The sequence below is a fragment of the Drosophila rhopaloa genome, unplaced genomic scaffold, assembly GCF_018152115.1.
Source record: "Drosophila rhopaloa isolate 14029-0021.01 unplaced genomic scaffold, ASM1815211v1 contig_115, whole genome shotgun sequence".
In the NCBI taxonomy this organism is placed as follows: Eukaryota; Metazoa; Arthropoda; class Insecta; order Diptera; family Drosophilidae; genus Drosophila; species Drosophila rhopaloa.
In genome coordinates, this window is record NW_025334990.1 from 7737855 (window position 1) to 7762791 (window position 24937).

The following is a 24937-nucleotide window of genomic DNA, read 5'->3' on the forward strand; positions in this document are numbered from 1 at the left end:
AAGGATAAGTGAGTTGAAAGTTAAATTTTTAATGATTCTAGGAGGTTATTTAAAACTTATTTAATTTCGTTCCAAGAAATAAAACTCGTAAAAGAAACACTACAGCCGCCCACAATATATTTTTAAATCAAGGCTTTTATAGACCTTAAAATCACTTATTGGACAGCACAAATAATTTTTAAGATTTAAAGCGAACGAATCAAAATGAGTTTAAATTTGCAATCTGCAATAATGTAATTTTCATTTAATATATATGCATTAGTAATTTTTTATGTAATAAGTAACTGTTCAAATAATTAGTTTATAGCTAATTTGGCTATTTGTATCGCTCGACTTAGTGTGTTTCAGCTTGGCAACACTATTATGATTTCGTTAGCACTGCATCGGTATTTAAAATAGGTTTGAAGTACTTGCACGGATCTGGTCACACCTTCGGTCACAGTGTTTTTGGTGTTTTTGCATCATGGCTAGATTTTTTGCGAAAAATACATAAACTGGTGTAATTTGTGTTGTGCTTTTGTGGAACGACAAGTGGACACGGGCACCAGCCAGAGATCGGGGGATGCATAAACATACCCCCAGTGACAAGGTATCGCGCCAGTGCAAATGTTTCCTTTCAAGTGTGTGTGTTCCTTTAACTGGAGACGAAGCGTCTGATAAGCAGCCATCTTATAGGAATGGCGAGTGTTTCGCTGCCAAATATTTACAAAAGTTAAAACTATTGCCGCGAAGGAGGGGCATTCAACGTTTATAGTAGAACAATTGCAATAGCAACCACAACAACAACGCACTCAGACATGTGCACCGCGCAGCTAATCTATTGTAAATAAACTGCGTCTGCGTCCATTGTGAATGTGCACCTTTTCTCGGTCACGTACGCCGATTCCGATTCCTCGATTCCCGATTCCGTTGCACCGGCAGTGCGGATTGCCTGGAATACGCGAAAATACAGGTGCGTGACGTGCCCACATCCTCCAGAGACGCCCACCAAAGGTGAACAGAGGAGGAGAAGGAGAAGCAGCAGCAGCAGCAATCGGGTGAGTCTCCCATCGGCTTCCTATTTTCCCAATGGCGATTCGCGGCAGCGAGTCAGTTGTGCAAAATCGATTTTTCAATTCGCCAACCGGGGCTGCCTCCCTACCACCCACTGCCACCCACTCTGTTGCTGGAACAGTTGCACCCGAATTAATTCCATTAACTTGGCAAATTCGCTAGCCGAGCATTCTTTCTTTCCAATAAGAACACAGTCAGAGACGTATTAGTAGCACTGCGAATGGCACTTATTAAAATTCGATGATCAATTTTAAGCCCTGTTTTTCCGTATACATGGTAACTTTAAAGCAGGTTTTAAACTGTACATACATTTCCATATGATTTTTCAGTTTAACCTACTTTTAGCTTACCATGAAGACGAGAAAATACAATAAGACTTTCATGGTTTCCTCTTTTTGTAATGTCACAATTTTTAATTTTTAGTATCACTGAGTAATTAAATCCTTGACGAGATAAGAACTACCATCTTCAAGTGGGGGAAACATTTTTACGAAAATTGTTTTTTGTATTTATTAAGATAGCATTATAAAAACGTTTACGAATCCTTGCCATTCAGCTGCAATAGAAGAAACCCATTGAAATCCAATTAGATTGAGTCAAAATCTCACAAGCCGTTCTCACATCGTTCTCTACATTTTTTTTTTAATGTCTGTAGTTACTTTCTTTAAACTCATCATTAGAATATATCAAATTAAACTCTAATTTGACTGATATATTTGAATTGTGTATTAATCCAAGATAGTCTATATGAACCTAAACCAATAGAATTTGTTAATGTGCAAGAGGATCAAGTAAAAAACCTAATGTTTCGAATTTCTATATCATATGAATGATTGGTTTAAAATTGAAGAATTATGCATATATCTCCATGTTGACTAATATGATGCTTGTACACCATTTTGGCTACATCCATAAGCTTTCATTCATATATCTTTCATCCTGATAGTATATTTGCATAGTGTGCGCTAGAAAGTTCGAAAATCTTTCGGATCGGTATTGATCTGGCCAAACTAACGGTTCATATATGTAAGCATTGGCTTTCCATAGTTAATTTCTTTTTGCGCACACATCTCTTTTATTTTACATTAAACAATTATAATAAGCCCTCCTTAAGGTAAACTACTGATTTTATTACAGACAGTAATTAACGCGAATATAAAATCTGGACACTAGTGTATTTACATCTGCTTACTTAAGAGCAGGATATGGCATTTAATGTTGTCGTGTAACATTTAGTGTGCACCAAAAAGCTGGCAATGATTTTAATGAACAAGGCTTCTGGTTTAATATTATCTTATTGTTCATTTTACAAAGTACTCGTACTTTCTGCTAGTTGGGTGGAAAGTATAATTAAGGACTCTTTTTCAATGTGCGGTTCAAATTTTTAATGTCAATAAACTCAGTTATACCTTGGTTCATTAAATTCGAAAAGAGAGAGATGTAAGATAAAACTCTAATACACTTATAAGAAGGTTTCATGAATTTCTGGCCAGTTTAGAGCATTATTTTGATCGCAGCTGCGGTTTTAATAGTCTCTCCCCCCTACATTCGAGGCAATGACTTCTTCTAAGCAAACAAAAGTAAACAAATGTTTGACAAGCCTTTGTCGTGCCCTCCGACACCGATAGGATAACGAAAATCAACTCTTCTAGAGGCAGCAACTGACCTGCGACAAAAGGACTTGTGAAGAACTCTTGAACATCTGCCGTTCTGTCTGCGTCTGTTTTTACCTGCCTCCGGCTTCTAAAGGAACAGGGTTCAACGTACGCCTGCGCAAACACGGTGGCAAAATGCAGCTGCCACCGGGACAGACAGAATGCGAAACGACAGGGAAGCCGTGATTTTCAGCGACATTTTGCACTTCCTTTTTGACGAAAGCCAAAAGCGGAAGTCTCAAATGGTGTTACAGTTCTGGACGACTCTTATCCCCAGCTCCTTTCTCGTAAATTGTATGTAATCGCCTTCGATCGCAGTCGTGTCCTGGCCCCGTTCACATACCGGTTTCGTTCCCTAAGCCAGTTGTTCGAAACGCAATTCGAAACTTTTCCCAGTTGGGGCAATCGTTCCCCTCTTCCTGTGCTCGACCTTATCCCAGTCCCCATTCCCATTCCCAATTCTTATCCCTACGGGCTGCGGTGTCCAGTTACAGCTGGGAGAATTCTTTTTTGGAAAGCTGTTTGGTTCGCGTTTGCAGCAAGTTTTTTATGCTGGCTGCTCGGGCATTGGAAAGGCATCCTGTGGGGTCGGGCAGCTGATGCCGACGCTAATGCTGATGCTGGAGAAGCAGCTGGCGATGGAGCCAGCATATCGGTTATGCTACCTGATCAGTTACCAATTTGGTTTTATTAAAAACATGACAATGTATAATATTGTCTCGGTTCAGTCAAAAATTACAACAATAATATTTTCGATTTTACCTAAAATTTGAATTGCTTACACTTGTTGTGCTTGAAGTTTCTCGACATCGAGATTCTAGTTTTTTCAAAGCTCGGTTTTAAACAAAATAACTTCCTGAGGCTTTAATAAAAACAAGCCAATACGGTTATGTTTCAAATTACAAAAACGACATTTTTGTTATCTCAATTTATATACCGATAAGTTTTTTGCCTTTTTGTTGTGTAACGAAGGGCAATTGGCTTACAACTGAGGCAATACAAAGGATGTCATTCTTTACAAACAACATCGAATCGTCCATAATTCTTGTTAAATAAGGTTTTTCCGTTACCTGCTCGCAAAAAAGACCGCGATATCGCACTAAAATACTGGAACTATCAAACGGGGACGAGTAGATAGAATCGTTCGCATTGGGGCCCCACGAGTAGTAGGCAGCTGGCAGATGTCATTTGGGCCGTGGCACATGCCAAGTGAGGATCGATGAACGATGAGCAGGGGACGACGGACCAGATGTTAACAACAGTACCGTCCGTGAACTAATCAATGCAACAGCAGGCCAGCTATGCCCGTTCTCGATCCCTTCTGCCTTGTCCTTTCACCTCGGCTCCGCTCAATGCCTCAACGCCGGCTGCAATTCGTCGGACTGCCTGCCCACGAACGTCCATTAACGGCCGACATCTGTCGGTTGCAAAGGGCCGGGACTGCTGCTGTGCCAGCCAGCTGGCCTGCCCGAGCTCTAGCTCTCCGATTAAGAACTCGGCATGCAGGTGATGCAGTATTTTCCGCCTGGAGCACCATTCATCCTTGCGGAGTGCCGACTTTTGGGGGATGTGGAGCGGAATGCGGGACGCAGCTTATGGGGGATGGCCGAAAATCAGCTGTTTTGCGCAATGTTTATAAACAAAAACCGAACTGTGACAGTGGCAGTGGCAGTAACCCTTAGACATGTCTGGGCATATTTTTGGAATCACCACCAGGGCAAGAGCCAGAGCCAGAGCAACCACCGACCTACTTTGGCGCACTTGCTCTGGGCCACATGGCGCATGGGGTGGTTCCGCTCACACGCACGCACCACATCGAACCGCACGGCCTTCTCGTAGGTGCAAGGACGTTGGGAAAACCCCCCAAAATGTAAACAAACGAAAGCAACCCCAGCAGACACCGGCACCGACCGTATCCGCTCTTGCTCTTGGACATGTTCATGTTCATGTTCATGTGCCTCTGAACCCACCACCTCGGGAACGGATACGGATAAGGATTCGGTGGCGTGGCGTGTGCCGGCATGTCATCCATCCACACAACGTCTTCGTCACATTTAGGGGTTTTCCCAAAAAAAAAAGAAGAAAAAAACAAATGGAAACCAAAACAGAGCGAACCTTCGGTGGTAGTTAAAGCAGAGCAAGGAGCATCCGCTCCCGCTCCCATTCATAAAGTAAACCAAACATACCCCCGGACTAGGTGGTGCTTTTGGCACAGATCCCGCCCGAAGTCCGCAGGTCAGGTGTGGTGGTTCCGAGCCGTGGCTGAAGTGTGAACAAGTTGTCAACTCAACAGGTCCTCGCCCCGCCGGGTGGTTGCGATGCATTGGCCGCCGGTGGGTGGTGCGATCCCTTCCGACTGAGGTTATTCAAGTCATGTGGTTGGGGTTAAGGGGTTAAAACACATGGTGTTGTGCAAGGTTTAGGCTAGCATTTACGGCAATAGGTAGATACTCTGGAGTGTTTTGGGGCAATTATTGCCTACTTTGCAGAGCTTTATTCCCTTAACATTTTCAATCTTTGCACTTGGTTTCCCCATCAACATTCTCAAAGGGATTTCATTTCATTTTGCTGGGTTTGCTTAAGAAACGTTTTCTCTGATGGACAAATCGCCTGCCATTTTTAATTTCCATAAAACGCTTCTTGTAAAATTTAAATGAAAAAAATTTAATTTATACAAAAAGTAAACCTACATAGAAAATAAGACGTATTGATTTGTCGCTATTAATCCTATATTATGTATTCGGTGAATAAATTAAAATGTAAAACAATTGTTCGAAACTGAATTCTAGAAATCGAAAATACGAAAAAGTAAGAGTAAAGCCTTAAAAGGTATATATGTTATTTTGTCTAGTGCTTCGTGGCCTCGTTCTATATTATGCAGTGCCATAGATCCTAATTTGGAGCACATACTGTTTGTGGTGTGTGTGCTAACGAAGGTCCTGTCGCGCACATCCTACTCCGATCGACTTTCCCCAGGCAGGATAGCCAAGTTGCCACTTGAGCACGGCTATAGGCATCTTAAAAAGTTTTCCTTGTTTATACATTCGCTATATATCCTTGCGCTTTCCGCTTTGTGCTCCACATGGCCGCCATTTTGCTGACCAATAAGTCCTGGGATGCGAAAAGTGTCGAGCAATAGACGAACGATGGCGAGAAGGAGAATTAATTAGATTGCGACGGCAGCTGCTGGGCGTGCTGCAGCTGAGAGAAATAGAAATAGAGAATCGGGGCTGGGGGGAACCATAGAGAAAGGAGAGAGAGAGCAGCGAGTGTGCGCCGAAAGCCTGCGACGGGAAACTTGTCATGCGCCTCGAATTCTCCTCCTTCTTCTGCGCTTTTTATTCACTTAGCTCACAACGCAACAACAACCAAAAGAATGGACGACTGTAGCTGGGCGCCTGCTTAAAAAAGGACTCGCAGGAACACTAGACACCGACACACACACGCACACTCACACTCATCAGAATCACAAAATGTAACGAACGAAAAGCATAAAAACAAAACAAAGGCCAGCGGCAAAGGCAGAAAAACGAGCCAAAGCCAAACAGTTGTGCAATTGAGATAAAGGACAACAAAAGGGAAACTTCGAAAAGGGGACGCGTGCTTTGCTTTTCGGTCGATGCCTGTCGTCGCCGCACAGTGGTAATTCTCGTGCCGGAAATGAATTAAATATGTAAATTACATTTCCCTCGGTTTTGAGTTTTATAGATACATGTGCAATAGCTCATTGTGTTTCAAATAATAGATTATTTTAAAAAATTCGATTGCACAAAAATCAAGTGGAAAGGCTTTGTTCAAGAGTTCTGACCATCAAATAAGAGGTCTTTGGAAATTCATTGCATACTTTCTGGAGAAACCAGCAAATATTAAATTTGTTAAAAAAGGACATATGACTGAGTTGTCTAAAATAATGCAAATTTAATTTTATTTTAATCTTAATAATTCCTTATGTTACTTTAATCTTACATGGTACATCTCTGTACATCCAAACTACAAATTTACATTGAAGGATTAAAAATACTAGTAGAAAATTTAAAATGTAACCATTAATACATTTGAGCCCACCGTGCGGCTTCGACGCGCGTGCTTAGCGTCACAAAAGGATATAAAACGGGCAACTGGCAGCAGCGGCAGGAACAACTACAACAAGCAGCAGGAACAAGGAAAAAAGCATAAATAATCTTGTAGTTGTTGTCGCAGCTGAGGCGGAGCGGAGCTCGAATTGAAATTTTATGAGAAATTGTATTAGAGAAATGCTTTGTGAAATCACACGAGACACAGGACGAATGTCTGTATGTGTGTGTGTGTGTCTGCGGAATGGAATATAAAATTTCAGGAGGTTGGGTGGGGGGAAAGTGGGAATGTGGAAAAAGGGGACGCGCATTATGGCGGTTCTCTGTGTGTTCTTCGTTGACGACGTCATCGCCAGTTGTTGTTTTTGTTGCTGCTGTTGGTTCCTGTTTTCGCTTTTTACCGTTCAGTCAATGACCACATTGTGTACACAACTGCAGCACGGCCCCTTTGTGTGTGTGTGAGTGAGTAATTCCTGCCGGAAGTCGAAGCCGCCGCTGCCTGGTCATTCTCGCTGCTTTCCTGCAAGCTCTCTCTATTTCGTCCTTTTTACGCTCGTACTCTCTGTACGTTATGCCTGAGCTGTTTTTGAGAAACAAGTTTCCAGGATCCTTGGACATGACACCCCGCCACCTTTTTGTTTTGGCAGTGTGACCATTCTTTTGTACTCTGGTCACGCTTTGATCCTGCCGGTCTCGTTCTCCGTTAACCGCTCCCCCAAGCTCCATTTTCCATAGGCGTTGCCCGACTGATGACATGTTGTAAATTATACTATGTTCTCCGCGGCATTCCTTTCCCCGTTTTATGCGGCTGTAATTACTCAGCCCGGTTTCCTTTTATTTGTGTCTCTATCCCTCTCTCCCATTTTGCTTCGTTTTATAATTTTCTGTTGGTTTTTGTATGGGTTTTCTGCTCACAGGATGCGGAGAAGCTTGTTATCGAAGCGCTATCACGTAATTACTCGCTGCAGTTATCCTTCGCTGTTCTGTTTCAGATGTGCTAATTTGTATTCCAGAAACTCATGTTCCATTAAATGGAGCATTATAAGGGATTTGGCAAATTGTAATTTTATTCTTTGGGGAATTAGAGCAATTAAAGGTCCCTGCCATGAAATATTTTCTTCCATATTAGCAGTGATCAATAAATAGCCACTGTCATTAAATATTTTGTTTTCTTCTTATAAAAGTTTTTAGCTAAAACTTATGTAATATGTGTAATTTTGTATAATCATGGCGGTCCTGGACAAGCCTAACTATTTTTATACCCGTTACTCGTAGAGTAAAAGGGTATATTGTATTCGTGCAAAAGTATGTAACAGCTAGAAGGAAGCGTTTCCGACCCTATAAAGTATATATATTCTTCATCAGGGTCACTAGCCGAGTCGATATAGCCATGTCCGTCTGTCCGTCTGTCCGTCTGTCCGTCTGTCCGTCTGTCTGTCCGTCTGTCTGTCTGTCTGTCTGTCTGTCCGTATGAACGCTGAGATCTCGGAAACTATAAAAGCTAGAAGATTGGCATTTTGCATGCAGATTCTAGGAGTTCCTACGCAGCGCAAGTTTGTTTCAAAAAGGTGCCACGCCCTCTTTAACGCCCACAATAGCTTATATACGATTTTAAAAATTTAAATATTTCGGAAAAGTAAAAATGCAGTTTTATTGTGTTTATCAATACCTATCGAAATGTAGAAGAAATTTTTCAAATCGGACCATTCGTTAAAAAGTTATGCGTGATCAAAGTTTCTGTCTCCATCTCCCTCGCACTCCCTTTACCTGAGTAACGGGTATCTGATAGTCGGGGCACTCGACTATAGCGTTCTCTCTTGTTCGTTATTAATTGTTTTAAATTTTTATTTAATTTGTTCTCTGTAAAGTGTATATATGTAATGAGTAATTTGCGAGCTAAATAATTTTGGAGATTTAAGGGCAATAATAGTGAATGTTATAAATATGCAGAAACAGAGAAATTGGTGTTGTTTAAAAATATGTGATACATAGGACGGATATTTTAGAATTTTAAACGGGCACTAACGGATAACAAAATCTAATTTAATTTCAAAATTGTATTTTCTAAAAACAAACAAATAAATATATGACCCATATCCTGTTTGTTGGTTTTGCTATGATTTCACAAATATTGAATTATTAAATGCCCGATACATGAAGCCGTTTCAAGAGAGAGTATCTTTGATGCCCGTCTCAAGTGGATCCTTAAACTCTAACCCCTGCCGCTTTCGTTTACCTACGAACGATCACATGCGATCCTCGATCCATAAGTCCCAGATTAGATATTCGCCAAAATCCGAAATCCGGGCCAAGACAATGCATAATGAGGATTAAGTCCTTTGTGATTTCTCTGACTGCTTAGAGAGAGTTGGCAAATGGAAGTCCCCACTGCGAGAGAGCGTTTCAAATGGCAAATGCATTTTTCATTTCGCCACATTTGCTTTTCGCAATGAAACGAAAGAGCAGGGAAAAGGCATTGTTCGACGAACGGATGGATAGATGGATGGATGAAGGAAAGGAGGAGCGGTAGAAACTGCCAGTTTTCCTCTCGGCTTGCATTTCCCTCTCCACAATTATCCTGTCAAACTTGTTTGCGCCGTCTCCCTCTTGCTCTACACCAATTTTCCTTTCGCATTATGCTTTGACCAGAGCATTCGCATTAAAAGGACAACGCTCTCATGCGTACGTGTTTCTGCGTGTGAGAGTGTGTGTGTGCGAGCGAGTTCTTTCGACGCCTGCGTCGCTATCGTCCTGGCATGGAACTGCCGTTCAGTCGACGCTTGCCGCTCAGACCGCTAAGACATGTCGCGCCCGTCGTGAGTGCTTTTCGTTAGCTAGTACCTTCGCATACACATATATATATATACATCCTCGAAGAGAGAGCTGCCACCAAGTCAAAGACTGTAAAACGCAAAACAACGACGCCATCAGATGTTGCAGGATAATATAAAATAAAATAAATAAAACACCCACCCAAAACCAAAGCGAAATCATTCTACAAGAATTGCAAAACAAAAGAGTGCTTCAAGTGTCGAATCAAACATCCAAATTGTGCAAATTAGTTACTGTTAGTTAAAAAAGGAGCAGAAGTTTCATATGCAAATACACAATAAAATAATGTGCAATAAACTACAACTCAATACAAACAAAAGCAAAACAGCAGCAGCAAATAGAACAACAACAAAAAGCAAGCGTTACTCATTTAGTCACACAATTACTTTTGCCATTTTGTTGGGATTTACGCACGGAGAGCATCGAATAAACTAGAGAAGCAGAAAAAAAAAACTCATCGAAGCACATCACAAGTGAGTTCTAAATTTCGTCCTTTCACAAACACACTCACACATCCGTAAACACACACACACACGTACTCGCCGCATTGCGACTCGCCCATTTTGAAACCCCTCTGTAGCGAGTATATCCTGCCCGCTCCTTTGCATACTGTCTCTCGCTCCCTCCCTCCCATTCGCTCTCTTTTTGTAACTAGTAAATAGTTTTGCGCACTCGTCATCGCCCCCCTCACTCCTCCCCTTCCCCACCATCGTCGGCTCTACTCTCTCTCGCTCCTTTTTGTGTCCTCGCTCTCTGAAATCCTCGGGTGGTGGTACAGTTTTCTGCGTGGCCGAAAAATTGCGTAAATTTTCATCTAGTTCTCTGGGATGTCTCGCACAGCGTTGTCCTCGTTATCGTTATCCTCGCTACTCCTCCGGCCTGCAGAGCTTCCAGTCTGCTTGTGCGGAAAATAGGAAAAACAAACGGAAAACCATTGGTATTGACTGGGAAAAAGATGTCGCCGGATTTGTGTCATTGGCTTATTGGGCGTTTTCGATCTGCATAAATGGCTTGCCGCGGGGAAAACGGTTCGTCCTGGCACTCAATAATTAATTATCCACTTCAGCTTGATTTATTGTGATTTTTTGGGAGGCTTTAGCGTATACAGAAATACAGGCAGCGAAATTTTTCATCAATGCATGACTTATTTAATTGTTATTTTTGTTCTATTCATTTAACCCACATGCATAAATGTATTTCTAAATATGTGTTAAACAATGGATTTAAATGTTTTTTATAGTTGAGAATCTTTGTTTCATTTGCTGATGAAATTATAGGAAAATTTACCTGATAGAATAATTAATTGTGGTGTTCGCTGGTTCAGTGATAAATAAATTAAAATTAAAGTTTTAACTGATTGAACTTAGAAATAATTATTTGTTATTTGTGAAAACTACCAAATGTATTATTTAAAGTTACTAACTAATTTTTGGATTTAAGAGTTCGTTTAATTATCGTGGTCCTAGAAAGCACAAGCAAATCATGTTTGCTGCTAGAAATTATATAGAATTCACATTTTAATTGAATTAAATGTTAATGGTAGAAGCCTTTACATATGTAGGAATAAACCTTTATTAGCTATATTTATGTTTCTAACTTTAATAATTCTTCCTAATTGGACCTTTTTATACCCTTGCAGAGGGTATTATAATTTTGGTCAAAAGTGTGCAACGCAGTGAAGGAGACATCTCCGACCCTATAAAGTATATATATTCTTGATCAGGATCACCTCCTGAGTTGATATAGCCATGTCCGTCTGTCCGTCTGTCCGTCTGTCCGTCTGTCCGTCTGTCCGTCTGTCTGTCCGTCTGTCTGTTTCTACGCGAACTAGTCTCTCAGTTTTAAAGATATCGAATTGAAACTTTGCACACACCCTTCTTTCCTTTGCACGCAGTATATAAGTCGGAACGGCCGGGATCGGCCGACTATATCCTATAGCTGCCATATAACTGATTGATCGGAAATGCCATAACTCTGCTGTTTGTTAAGTTAGGAAGTTGGGACTTTCTATGGGTTTTATATTTGGCCAATCAATCCGACGTACCAAATTTCATAAGGATCGGCCGACTATATCTTATAGCTGCCATATAACTGATTGATCGGAAATGCCATAACTTTGGTGTTTGTAAAGTTAGGAAGTTGGGATTTTCTATGGGTTTTATATTTGGCCAATTAATCCGACCTACCAAATTTCATAAGGATCGGCCGACTATATCTTATAGCTGCCATATAACTGATTGATCGGAAATGCCATAACTTTGGTGTTTGTTAAGTTAGGAAGTTGGGATTTTCTATGGGTTTTATATTTGGCCAATTAATCCGACCTACCAAATTTCATAAGGATCGGCCGACTATATCTTATAGCTGCCATATAACTGATTGATCGGAAATGCCATAACTTTGGTGTTTGTTAAGTTAGGAAGTTGGGATTTTCTATGGGTTTTATTTTTGCCTAATCAATCCGACATATCAAATTTCATAAGGATCGGCCGACTATATTCTATAGCTGCCATATAACTGAACGATTGGAAATGATATAACTTTGGTGCTTTTAAAGTTAGGAAGTTGGGATTTTTTATGAGTATTAAGAATGCATTATGAATGATTTTGGAGAATATAATTTGCAGAATATTCTGCAAGGGTATTTCAACTTCGGCTCCGCCCGAAGTTAGCTTTCCTTTCTTGTTTATGAAATAAATAGTTGTTTATAATAAGGATGCACTGCAAACTACTTATGTACTTATTATGTTTTATAAAACAGCTTTAAGTATCAAGCCTCCAGACTAAAACGTTTTATTTGTGTATTGCTTTCTTATTTTTGCTTATTGTGTTCTATTAATTTAATACATTTTGTTAATATAACTTCTTTAGCTTTAATCATTAAATAAATATTGGTAAGAAACTCAAATGAATTTAACCTTTTCAGCTTGTATCATTTCCATAAAACCAGCTTATTCCCCAAACTCTAAACGTTTCAGCCAGTTCTGCATGAAATGTGGTATATGTACTCAATTTACAACATTTCTTTCTAGTTTGTAAGGTTATCAAAAGAACGATCATTGCACTTTTTATGGGTTCCTATGGGTTATTAAGGGGCCTGCTAGCACAGGAGGAAAACCACTCAAAAGACAAGGGCAGGGGTAGCGCAACTGCATATCCTGCCAGCCTCTATTCTCCTGCCAGCCTGCCTGCCTGCTGTTGTCGCTGCCGCGCCCATTAAAAAGAAACCTCGAAAAGTTGCAGCTGTTCCTGTGCTCCTTCTCTGTTTGTTTTCTGACAGGCAGCCGATCCGATCGTTGAGCGCTTAGCGACGGGGCAGGCAGTCGGGCGGACGGGCCAGGCATCTGCCCGAGATTAATGGGCCGCACGGAGTACGGAGTTTTAATGCTGCTTCTATCACAGTTCCAGATCGAAGCATCGGACTCCGAGAGAAAGGTGTCTCGAAGAGTACAAAAGGAGGCAATTCAGAATAAAACGAAAACAAAGCTGTGAGAAAAATGAAAATGTCAGAGGTGCCCCGCATCATGGTCTTTCGACCCACCTGGGAGGAGTTCAAGGACTTTCCCAAGTATGTAGCCTACATGGAGTCTCAGGGCGCCCACAAAGCCGGTCTGGCGAAGGTGGTGCCTCCACCGGAGTGGGTGCCACGACGTAGTGGGTACGCCGATTTGGATGCCCTGAACGTCACAATTCCGGCGCCCATTTGCCAGGTGGTTACCGGCAAACAGGGCTACTACCAGCAAATAAACATACAAAAGAAGCCACTGACGGTCAAGCAGTTCAGTGATCTGGCCAGCACCGAACGTTATGCCACTCCCAAACACTTTGATTTTGAGGATCTGGAGCGAAAGTACTGGAAGAACATAACATATGTGGCACCCATTTACGGGGCAGATGTCAGCGGTAGCATCACAGATCCCGACCAGGATGTAAGTTGATTAGGGCTTGTGTTTGAGTTTCCGTTCCCCGTTGACGATTCGTTGCCTTTGCCGTTGCAGAGCTGGAACATCAACCGGCTGGGCACTATCCTAGACTATGTGAACAAGGACTACAACATACAGATAGACGGTGTAAACACCGCTTACTTGTACTTTGGCATGTGGAAGACGACCTTTGCATGGCACACAGAGGACATGGACCTGTACTCCATCAATTACCTGCACTTTGGGGCGCCAAAGACATGGTACGTGGTGCCGCCGGAGTGCGGTCGCAAGCTGGAGAAGGTGGCCAACCAGTACTTTCCGGCCAGCTACAAGAACTGCAACGCCTATCTGCGCCACAAGATGACGCTCATCTCACCGCAAATTCTCAAGCAGCACGACGTGCCCGTCAGCAAGGTGCGTTAATCAGTTGTATTCCCGCCTAGTGGCCGTTCTAAATTCGGCTCTTGCAGATCACGCAGGAGGCGGGCGAGATCATGATCACGTTTCCGTTTGGCTACCATGCCGGCTTCAATCACGGCTTCAACTGTGCCGAGTCCACCAACTTTGCCATGGAGCGCTGGATCGAGTATGGCAAGCGGGCCGTGCAGTGCACCTGCAGCAATGACATGGTCAAAATATCGATGGACACCTTTGTCAAGCGCTTCCAGAACGACCGATACGACCTGTGGATGGAGGGACGCGACGTTGGGAGGCATCCGGAGGATCCGATGAACGGGGTGCCCAGCGCCGCTCCACTGCCACCACACCTAGATGTCTTGCTGTGTGATAAGAAGTAGGTTTCATTGGTTTTCCTGGGCTTTCAAGTGTGTCTTATTCTTGTATACCACTCCCCCTCCCCCAGAATGAAAAAGCAATGCAACCCCACCAAGGCCAAGAGCTTCAAGGAGCGTAATCCCGATCTGGATCTGGATGAAATCCAGCAGAATCCCAACGTGCCCGACGATGTGAAGGCCATGCTGAAAGAGAGCGTGCTCACACTGGACACCGGAGATCTGGGCGTAGAAGAGGGCGACTTTCCGAACGAGGACGCCATGAGCCTGCAAAGTCCGGCAGACCTGAAGACCAAGCAGGAGCTGTTGGAGTACATAGACGACGGCACAGGTGTGTGGGTTGGCAGGTGCCCTTGAGTCGATCTTCCCCAGCTGAGCTATAATCTCTCCCTTTTCTCGCTTTTGTTTTCTCTTCCCTCTCTTTTGTTTGTTGAATCTTCCCGTTGACAGAAGACGACGACGAGGAGGAGGACTTCAAGCGGCGCAAGCAGAAGCGCCGGTACGATGCCGACTACGATGATGACTGGCTGGCGTCGAAACGCAGGACGCACTCGCGGAATAGCAGTCGAGGTCGCAGTCCGCGGACCAAGGACGACCGCTCCATATCGCCGGCATCCTCGACATCGTCGACGTCGCGGGGGGCAAGGCGGGGCAAGGCCAGTAGCACGCCCCGCAAGACTCCGACGAGACGGAAAAAGGACTCTAGTGCCACATCGCCGGCGGCAGCCACAGTCGCTGTCGCAAAATCGCCCACAGCAGCAATTGCAGCTGTGACACCAACACTAACCATAGCAGCAGATGGCAGCGGAGGTGAGAGCAGCAGCTTAAGCAGCCACTGCACCACTGCATCCACATAATCACAGCTTCACCTGACCACCTCCAAGCCATCCAAAATACACTAAACCCAATGCCCCATAAACATTCCCTCCTCTAGCAACATCATTCCACTGTTTACAGCTTCTTCGTTGTCTTTCGGTTCTTTCAAAATTTCATGTCTTAATCTGTTTGACCAACATTTCATCGTTTCGTTTTGTGTTTAATGTACAAATAAGTCGTCTAGTTTGTTTTAATTGTAAGAGTGCGTCAGAGAAATATACGATCACGCTTTTAAATCTATGCTAAAAACTAACCAAAAACCAAAACTGTTTTACTAAACCGAATCCAAGGTGTTGGTGCTGCCTGGGCCTGTTCTTCTTGCTTTGCCGCCCCAGAATCTGCTTCACTCGTTCCCTTGCTTTGGCTACTCACTACCATTACCCCATCCAATCGCAGTGCCTCACCCAGAAAACCCCCAGAGTCCATGTGTGTGTGTGTGTGTGTTTACACCAACAATAACAATACCAACCGCATTTAATCACAATCACTGAAAATCGTGGCCTGATCAAGCACTAAACTCTACCGATTGCCGTTTTTCAGATGCCAAAAAGGAGCAGCCGTCGTTGCAATTTATGCAACAATCGCGTAAATTTGAGGGAAAGATACCAAAACTAAGTCAGCCGAGTGCCGGAGCAGCAGGAGCAGGAGTAGGAGAAGCAGCAGGAGCATCCACATCCAAGTCTAGTCAAGAGCAGCAGCAACAGATTGTCTACGTCAACATGTTGCCCGCGGCCAATACCCTTAATGGCATTCCACAGCAGCAGCAGCAACAGTACGGCAGTACGGACGGCAATGTCTATCAGCTGCAAAATGAAATACTCTGTGATGCAAACGGACATGCCGTAACTGCCGCCACGGCTTCATATCAAACTACGGCCAGTAGTCCGCAGCAGCAGCAGCAGCAACAGAATGTTGCAACTAGTGTTGCCGGTAAGTGTCTGCCTTGAATTTGTTTGCTTTATGTTTATTTGTTTGTTGGTTGTAGTCTTTGTGTATGGTTTAACCCTCTTGTGTACTCGTATTTGGTGTTTCAGTTAAAGCTATTACCACTAACCGCTCATTGTAAATACAATACTCACCCCCTTATGATTTGACCGTCATCCGAATTGGCCAAATTCGAATCCAATCAAATGTTTTGTTTCGTAAGTGTCGCACAGAAATTCCATGTCATCCATTCCATTCCATCTTTTGCCATCCGACATTTAATACTGATTTTATTATTTGTTAATGTTTTGTGCCAAAATTCAACCGCGCCATTTAGAGCGAATGTTTCGAATAAGAACAAACAATGAAGTTGACTTCCATTTGCCGTGTTCTTGTCACACCTTTGCCCCTCCCGAAAAATAAAAAGAGAAAAGAAAAAAAAGAAAAGAAAAGAAAAGGCGACAAACTCTTCAATTAACCACCGACCAATCTCAAAATATCAAAATCCAATCGCATCGCCCAATTAATAACAACAACCGCTTTCGACTGATCCACACACTACATGCTCGTCTTTAATTTACGACACCCTTCCCCAGGTCTGTGTCTGTCTCTTCTCGAATTGTCATGAATATTGGAACTATCACATAGATAAATGCACAAATCATTTCAACCGAGGAAACTCCGTGCAAAGCGCGTCGAAAAAGGCTCAAAAATTGTTGTTCACGTATTATTTTACTTTATTAGCTAGTTTAAGATTTTGCAATTCAACTTTTGGCGCCCAAGGGTGGAAACCAAACCGAAATTGCTGACCATGCGCGTGACGGACATTGGGCAGCTCTTGAGCGCCAAATTTGTAATTGAACTCATAGTTTTTAGATTTGCGTTTATGATTTAGTTATTTTTAGCAATGACACTATTATATCCCCCCTTCTATACGTCACTTATTGTTTTCACCCACTTTCGACACAACACAAACACACTCCGTTCTCAGCTCCTCCGAAGTGGAGGAGTCTGACCAACGTTGGCCAACACACCACCAGTTTCATCCTCTGCTCTGTCCTCCTGTAACCCCACCTTCAGTTATTCAAGTCGATTATTTATTTAATTTTATTTAGTACGTATTGAGTTGCGAGTACTGTACCAGAGTTACGATTACGATTGCTGTAAAGTAGATCTAAGTAAAAACACAAATTCTACCGACAAACAAAAACCAATTCACTCACATTCTATCTATATATCCTGTAATGCTGCTATATCCGAACGATTCGATCAGGCGGCACGTGTAAGTGCGGCAGATGCTTCCCATCTGTGGCACTTGCACGCAATTGTTTGGCCGTCTTTAGCTTTCATTTTGCACTACATTAGTTTTATCCGAACTTGATTTGAGTGAATTGTTGATTGATTTCGATTTCGATTACGAATTGATTTATTGATTTATGCAAATATTACATTCAAACACATCTTTTATGAACCAAACCAAATATGTATTTTCAAAAAATATATAAACAAAAGACAATGTGGTCACAACTATTAGTTCGTCCTCCATCCTGCACACGAACGCCAACACCAACGGAGTGGACACGATCACCGCCACCCACGCCCAGCAGCAACAGCAACAGCAGCAGCCACAGCCACATTACCACTACATCACCACCACCGGCGAGGATGGACAAACCCCGACCACCATAGTGTTCGAGAACTACAACGGCGGAATGCCGGCAGTGAGTTCCGCCGCTCCAACGCCCGTTCCCGTGCCCCAGGGCAATGTGCCCGCGACCACGACCACCACCGCGCTGGTCAACACGGACGGCACGATCATCGAGTTCGACGGCAGCACGTACGAGGAGTACCACGTGCTCAAGAGCGAGCCTGGCAGCAGCGACTGCCTGAGTAACGGCAGCAGCGCCGTGGCCGCCGACATCATCAAGTACGAGCCCCAGCACGGGATCGTCGGCGACGAGGAGGACGAGGAGGAGAGCGGTCTGCTGCAGGTCAAGTACGAGGAGCAGAGCCTCGAACACGACCAGGAGCACGAGCACGATCCGGAGCAGGAGCATGAGTACGAGGAGTACCAGGTGATCAAGGCGGAGGTGGAGGCCGAGGCGGCGGAACAGGCAGCCGGCACCACCAGCTACACGATCAGCCAGGACCAGCAGAGCTCGGCCACGACGTTGATGAACTCGATGGTGCCCAAGTCGGGATCGGCGGCGGCTGCCAAGCAGAAGCGCAAGCGCAAGACGCGCGTCATCGCCGACGACGAGCAGGGCGAGTACCTGGAGAAGATGAGCGTGCGTGGCCTGGACATTGCCCGCTACGAGCACATCATCGACGGCGTGGCCTACTGCCTGGTCTGCGCCAAGAACGACATCTTCAAAACGTTCAAGAACAAGTACAGCTTCCAGCGGCACGCCTACCTCTTCCACGAGGGCCAGAACCGCAAGATATTCGCCTGCCCCATCTGCAACAAGGAGTTCTCGCGTCCCGACAAGATGAAGATGCACAAGAAGGACAAGCACGGCGACGTGCCCATGCCGCCCTCGGCCACCACGACGCCGCTGAAGGCCGATGGTCCGCCGGCGAAGCGAGCGCGTACCGCCCGCACTCCGCGTGTCCGCAAGTCGAAGGCCGGCGACGCCAACACACCGGCCAAGAAGCGCCTGGCGCAGATCGACAGTGTGCTGGACGACGTTCAGAATGGGGACTCCCTGGCCCTGACGCCGGTTAGTGCGAGTCACTCGCAGCAGCAACAGCAGCCGATGCAACACAGCCTGACCACCACGCTGGCTCCCTCGACGCCCGCACAGCCGCAGCACCAGCTGCAGACGCTGCCCTCGCTGGACTTCAGCGGGATGATCCTGCCGGGTGGGGCCCAGCTGGCGCTAGCCAATCCGGGAGCCACCAGCTCCGTGGGACTGCAGCGAGGTCCAGGAACGCCAAATGGCGGACAGGCGGCGGCGCCCACCACGACGCTGATCTACTCGAACCAACTGGAGTTGCAGCAGGCGCTGTTGCAGCAACAGCTGCACGGGCAGAGCATCATGATCCAGGACCAGGCCGGCAACCTGGTGCCGCTTCAACTGGACGGAACGCAGGCGATATATGCAACGGCGCCGCAGGCACAGCGCCAGCAGCCCACGGCGACCACATATCAGACGACCCAGCAGCAACAACAACAGCCCCAGCAGCCCGCCACCCAGTCGCAGCAGCAGCCGCACTACGAGCTGGACAACGTGACCTATCTGAGCTCCACGGCGGCGGCCACTCCGGCAGTGGCCGAGCAGCAGCAGCAGCAGCAACAACACCAGCAGCACCAGCAGCAGCATGTGATCGGCACGGTTCAGAGCTACCAGATCCTGACGCCCGACGGCCTGCAGAACTTCCAGCCCAAACTGGAAGCGGCCGAGCTGGGCGACCTGTGTCCCTACTCGCAGTACACCTTCACGACGCACGCCGGCGCGCAGCCCACGCTAAATGCGAACGCGCTGGACGCGCAGACCCAGCAACATCAGCACCACCAGCAGCAGCAACAGCACCACCAGCAGCAACACCACCAGCAGACGCAACTCCTTCAGCAGCAGCCCTTCGCCACGCACCACAATCCGCACCAGCAGTTCATGGAGCTGAAGAACGAGCTGCTGATCAAGGGCGGGGACGCCTACGCCCTGGACACCGCCTCCATGTACCACCTGCCCTTCTCGCCCACCTCGATGATCAATGCGGTGAACGATGTGAACACCTCGTCGCTGCTGGAAACCAAAGAAATTAGGTAAACGCTCTTTCCAACTAACCGAACCTACTAGCCCACCCCCTCCTCTGTCTGCCCGACTTCTCTTAAAGTAACGCGCTCGATTAGATTGCCGCTCTGTATATATATCTGTACTATATCTCTGCATCTGTATCTATAACTCTCTCAAAATAACGCTATCTCTGCCTCCGTAACCCTTTAATTGCGATTGCGACGCTGATCTTCCTTTCACGTATTTAGAGACGCGCAACGACGGTGTAGTTACTACCAAAAAACTTAAGAACACCCGATGGCCGCCTACAAAAACACTAAAACTGAACAAAAGGGGGAATAAGGGGGATACATTAAGCATTAACTTGTTTAGTTTTAAACTAGGATTATGCATACTTTAGTTATATTTCTTATACTTATCTTATTCATTATGTAAATCTTTAGTTATTACGTATTTGTATTATTTTGTAGCCTTTAACAGAGTTTTTCAGTTTGTATTTTAGTCGTATGAATTGATTTTTGTGCATTTATTTATTTACCAATCATGAACCCACTGAGGTACTGCACTCTATTGCCAATAGACTGTTCCTTGTGTGGCTTGTTGTTGCTTCCTTGTAAAATGATATGCCAACGATTACCCCCAATTAATACCCCAAAATTAATCATAATAACCAACTCGTTTCCTTTTTGTTTCGAGAAAAACTTGTGTTCAAATACGTTTTATACTTCAATGCAATTTTGTTCTTTTTCTTTCTTTTTCTCTTGTTTTATTTTATGTACACACAACCAACCCACCAACCAACCAATCAATCAATCAATCAAACAATCAAATCAACAACCCAACAATATAACACTCGCCCAAATAAAAAACACGCATTATAACTATAGCTACGATATATCAGAGGCAGTGCTATTAGCTCTCTGAACAATCGACCGCCACAGACAGCTGCAGCCAAAGTACCAAAAATTCTATTTAATGAAATAAAAACTCATCGCTGAGTTTGCAATCAACACGATCGCTAAACAAACGAAAACCCTATCCATAATCCCCAAGCAAAAGCAACGCAAATGGAAGACATTTTCAATGTTAGCCAAGATCAGCGGCCAAGCATGAATAATCAAACCAAACAAACTTATCGAAACATTTGTGTACTTACATCCGTCACATCACATACTCATAATACTCAATTGCTTGAGGACATCCCGTCTTGTCTCATTCGTTGATTCACTTATTCCTCATTCATCATCACTAATTGTGTGAGTGTGCAAGAACAGCACCGATCGAAAACCGAGACTCAATAACAACAAACAAATAACTATCTCCAACACATCCCAATAACAGAAACAATAAACAAAAAATATAAAAACATATAAAATATTAAAATTGGACATTTAGTGAAAGGTATGTGTACTTTTGTTTATACGCTTTATTTTCTTGTTTATATTTTGTTTTGCATAATATTTTTTTGTTTTGTAATTGACCAATATACCTTGGGTTCTGCATCCTAACAACCATCGATTCATTGACTACCACTCGTCTAAAAAACCAAAACTTAGGGAACTACCTGAACCGATACTCATACTAAAAAATTGCACATAAATTCCGTATAAGTGTCTGTGCAAATGGCTAATAATCACTAAACAGTACAAAATCGCCACACATCTACATTCGATTAAGCTACCAGTCATAAGTGTCATTATCATTTACTAACCAAAATTAACTTTGATTTAAGCATATCTAACATCTAAATTAAATAAAAAGAGGTCAAAACGAAAGCAAAAACGAAAACTAACACAAATCAAAATAAGAATCAAGCAAATATGCTAATCAAATTGTTTTTATTTTTTCTTTTTTCACCCAACAACATTTTACGTTCATCTGTTGTTTGTGTTTTTGTGTTATTCCCTATGATTTGCACACAAAAATTCATAATCATGCGCCACAACAACCACATGAACAACAACAACAGGTTCTTCTAAACACGACAACAACCAGAAACAAATGTTCAAGCGGCCATACACACCCAGCAATCACAGAACCCAGAACACCACCAACAATCAGTATCAGAATCAAAATCAGAACAAGAACAAGAACATGAACATGAACACAACACATGAAGATTCGCAGCGTCGCCAAGTGGAAGCGGATCGCATTTACTACGAAGAAATCATCGTCAAGCAGGCGAACGCCCGTGCTCGCCTCGCCGACAGCAACAATTGTTGCAGTCGCAGCGGCAGCAGCAACATCACCAGCGGCGGCAGCAGTTTCGTCGACAAGTTCGCCGACTTTGTCACCTTCTCGAGCCGAACTTCTCCCATGTCCAATACCCATATCCAGCCCCATGTGCCGTCTCCCACTAGTAATGCGACTAATGCAATCCTTCCTCCCAACACCAACAGCAGCAGCAATGGCAATGGCAGTGGCAGCACCAGTAACAACAATGCCACCGCTAACAACGTGGCCGCCGTGGTGAGCAGCAGCGCAAGCAATGGCCCCAAGCCGGCGGCAAAGAAGACTCCTGTCATCCTGCTGGCCGCTCGTGGTGCCACCAAGCAGCCGCCCCTCAGCATCCTCAATGGGAATGTCAAGGCCGGAACAGGAAGCGGTACCGGAGGCGTCACGTTGGTGCGCGTCAATGCCTCCAATCGCAACCAGCGCCAAGTTATCGTCGCACCCGAATCGGTTTCTGTGGAGCAGCAGCAGCCTGTGGCCGAGGAAGAGCTACTGGCCGATGACGAGGAACTCGACGACGACGACCTGGACGAAGATACAGACGCTCTGGATGCGCTGTCCTCCTCGACTGCCCAAATCTTGCGAAAGTTCCGCATACCCAAGGGCACGGCCGTGACGGCCAAGTCGGGGGACAACTACCTGGCCATGCCCATGCCCACGCCCACACCCTCGCCGCCGGGCGCCGTCAACCTGGTTAGCTCCGGCGTTGAGGCCTCCGCTTACTTAGAGAACGAGGATGACATCATTGAGGAGCTAAACGAGGACGATCTGGTCGAGGAGATAATTGACGAGGAGCCCAGCGAGGAGCAGTCGGAGTTGCAGGAGGCGACGACCACTGATGGTCTCGACTTGAGCAGCACGAACAACGGGGCCACCACAACGGGGGCCACAATGCTGTTGGCTGCCCCCCAGCCGCCTCCACTGCAGCTGCAGACAGTGGCCTCCAACGGTACGGTGACCTGCTTCAATCTCCCGCCCAATACCATCCTCCTGCAATCGGCCGACGGCAGCATAATCGCCGCCACCCAGGTGCCGCATCCCAGCAAAGCCGGTCAGCACCAGTTGATTGCTCTGCCGGGCAACGTGGCCATGGCCACCAACGACTCGACGGCCCAGGTCCAGGCCACGGCGACGCCCCAGGCCACGCAGACCCTGCTCCTCACGGCTGACGGTACGGCCATTCCCATCATGGCGACCACTCCCCAGCAGCAGCAGCAACAGCAGCAGCAGCAACAACAGCAACAGGCCGCCGCTGCTGCTGCTGCTCAGTTGTTCGCCGCGTAGGGGCTAATGGGTGGCCAAATGGGTCGATTTTTGAACAGTGCCACCATAATGCCGACCACTTACTTCTTTTAAAACGCTCAGAAAGATTCAGCCGTGATTCGGTTGCTCATGGGACAAAGCTGAAGCTAAGCTTTGTTCTGTCAGCAACGTTTTTGTGTTTAGATTTTAGAACACGTTAAAAATCGTCACATTTGGCCACCAATTGCCGGAAATGGGAAAGGAATGCTTGTATTGTAATAAAATGAATAATAACTCAAACATAAGCCAAGCTAAACTAACTGATATTACCACAATGTTGGATGTGCATACAAAATTTATTTTTTTATTCAAAAACCAAATGCCTACAAGAATACAAATCAAATGTTGTTCAACACACAGTCACACACGCGAATGGTGTTGCGGAAGAATCAATTAGGTACGTTTCAAGGCATACTTAAGAGCATCGTAAAGTTAAATTATTTTTACGCCTAAGCTAAATTAAACGTTTAAGTGCAAAGACGAGACACACACCCCAAACCAGTTGTAACTATTTGACCTGCCTACAGAGCGGGCAAAAATATGTTTAGCCTAATTTAGTTCTGAGAGAAACGTTTCGTTTTATTAAAGGAAAACTGACTTTTGTAACTCTACGTGAGCGTTCTCTACAACTACTTATAAATATAATTTGTTCCTTGCATAACGAGAGATAGACAGGCAACTATGCAACGTAATTCATGTAGTATTTATTCAATAAGTTCTCAATCTATTTATTTATTTTTGTTAACCATTCTTATTTGTGCACCCCGAGACCAGACCCTCGTCCTTATAATTTCTTTTAACATGTTGTATATTCTTTACATACCTATATATATTATATATTTTATTTGCAATTTTGTTATGCCATTCATATACAAATAGGAATTCAAGCATAGCACTGACCTAACATTACTCTAAGTTGAATAGAGACTAAAGCATTTTTTTAAAAGATTCTTGCGAAACCAACAACCCGAGAACACAACAACAACACACTAAGCTAAGCGAAGCTAGGTTAAGCCTAAAATAACTTAAATTGATGGAAGACAATGATTCAAAATATATAAAATTATGTAATCTAAGACAAATAAGCAAAAATGAGTTGCACTTCTGTAAGATATACTTTAAATAATAACAAAGCAAAAAAGCAAACAATTAAGCAACTCATGTAGCCTACATTATGTATGATACAAATTCTAAAGCTAATATTACTTTACGTATACATATATATATTTATTATAAACAATAAAATACAATTTTAAAAATTTAAAGCAATAAAATTCGTAATTTTTTCTTGTTGGTTTCCTTTTTTGACAGCAGGTAAATAATATTAAAAACCTAAATTGGATTATGACGACGGAATAACTCGAAGATTTCAACGTTTGTTATAATGGAAAAAAGGTTCCTAATTTGTAAACATAATGTAAGTGAACCACATTTAATCATTTGTTCCTTTGGCAGGCGATCAGAACTGATTATTTATATTCATGATATGTAATTGGTATCAAAGACGTGTCGATCTGTTTTCCTGTCTACCTGAGGAAT

General features: G+C 44.2%; 1 protein-coding gene across 10 annotated transcripts; it reads left to right on the forward strand.

Annotated features, from left to right (window-relative positions):
• Positions 1-286: 286 nt before the first annotated feature.
• Positions 287-24004, forward strand: LOC108051311 (probable lysine-specific demethylase 4B). Of its 10 annotated transcripts, none has more exons than XM_017133369.2 (9): positions 309-1037; positions 13016-13542; positions 13612-13950; positions 14007-14329; positions 14399-14658; positions 14778-15137; positions 15744-16133; positions 17640-19893; positions 22264-24004. In XM_017133369.2, exons 2-9 carry the CDS (start codon positions 13111-13113, stop codon positions 23378-23380), a joined length of 5475 nt encoding a protein of 1824 aa, XP_016988858.2. In that variant the 5' UTR covers positions 309-1037; positions 13016-13110; the 3' UTR covers positions 23381-24004. The 10 variants fall into 10 exon arrangements, with proteins under 10 accessions (XP_016988863.2, XP_016988858.2, XP_016988861.2 ...); XM_017133372.2 differs by lacking the exon at positions 22264-24004 and adding an exon at positions 21834-21951; XM_017133371.2 differs by lacking the exon at positions 22264-24004 and adding an exon at positions 20752-21263.
• The last annotated feature ends 933 nt before the right edge of the window (positions 24005-24937 follow it).

Coding starts and splice junctions, on each gene's coding strand:
- LOC108051311 (XM_017133369.2), top strand. CDS start 13,111: ATGAAAATGTCAGAGGTGCCCCGCATCATGGTCTTTCGACCCACCTGG. Junction 14,659..14,777: donor GTACATAGACGACGGCACAG/GTGTGTGGGTTG, acceptor TCCCGTTGACAG/AAGACGACGACGAGGAGGAG. Junction 16,134..17,639: donor TGTTGCAACTAGTGTTGCCG/GTAAGTGTCTGC, acceptor TATAAACAAAAG/ACAATGTGGTCACAACTATT.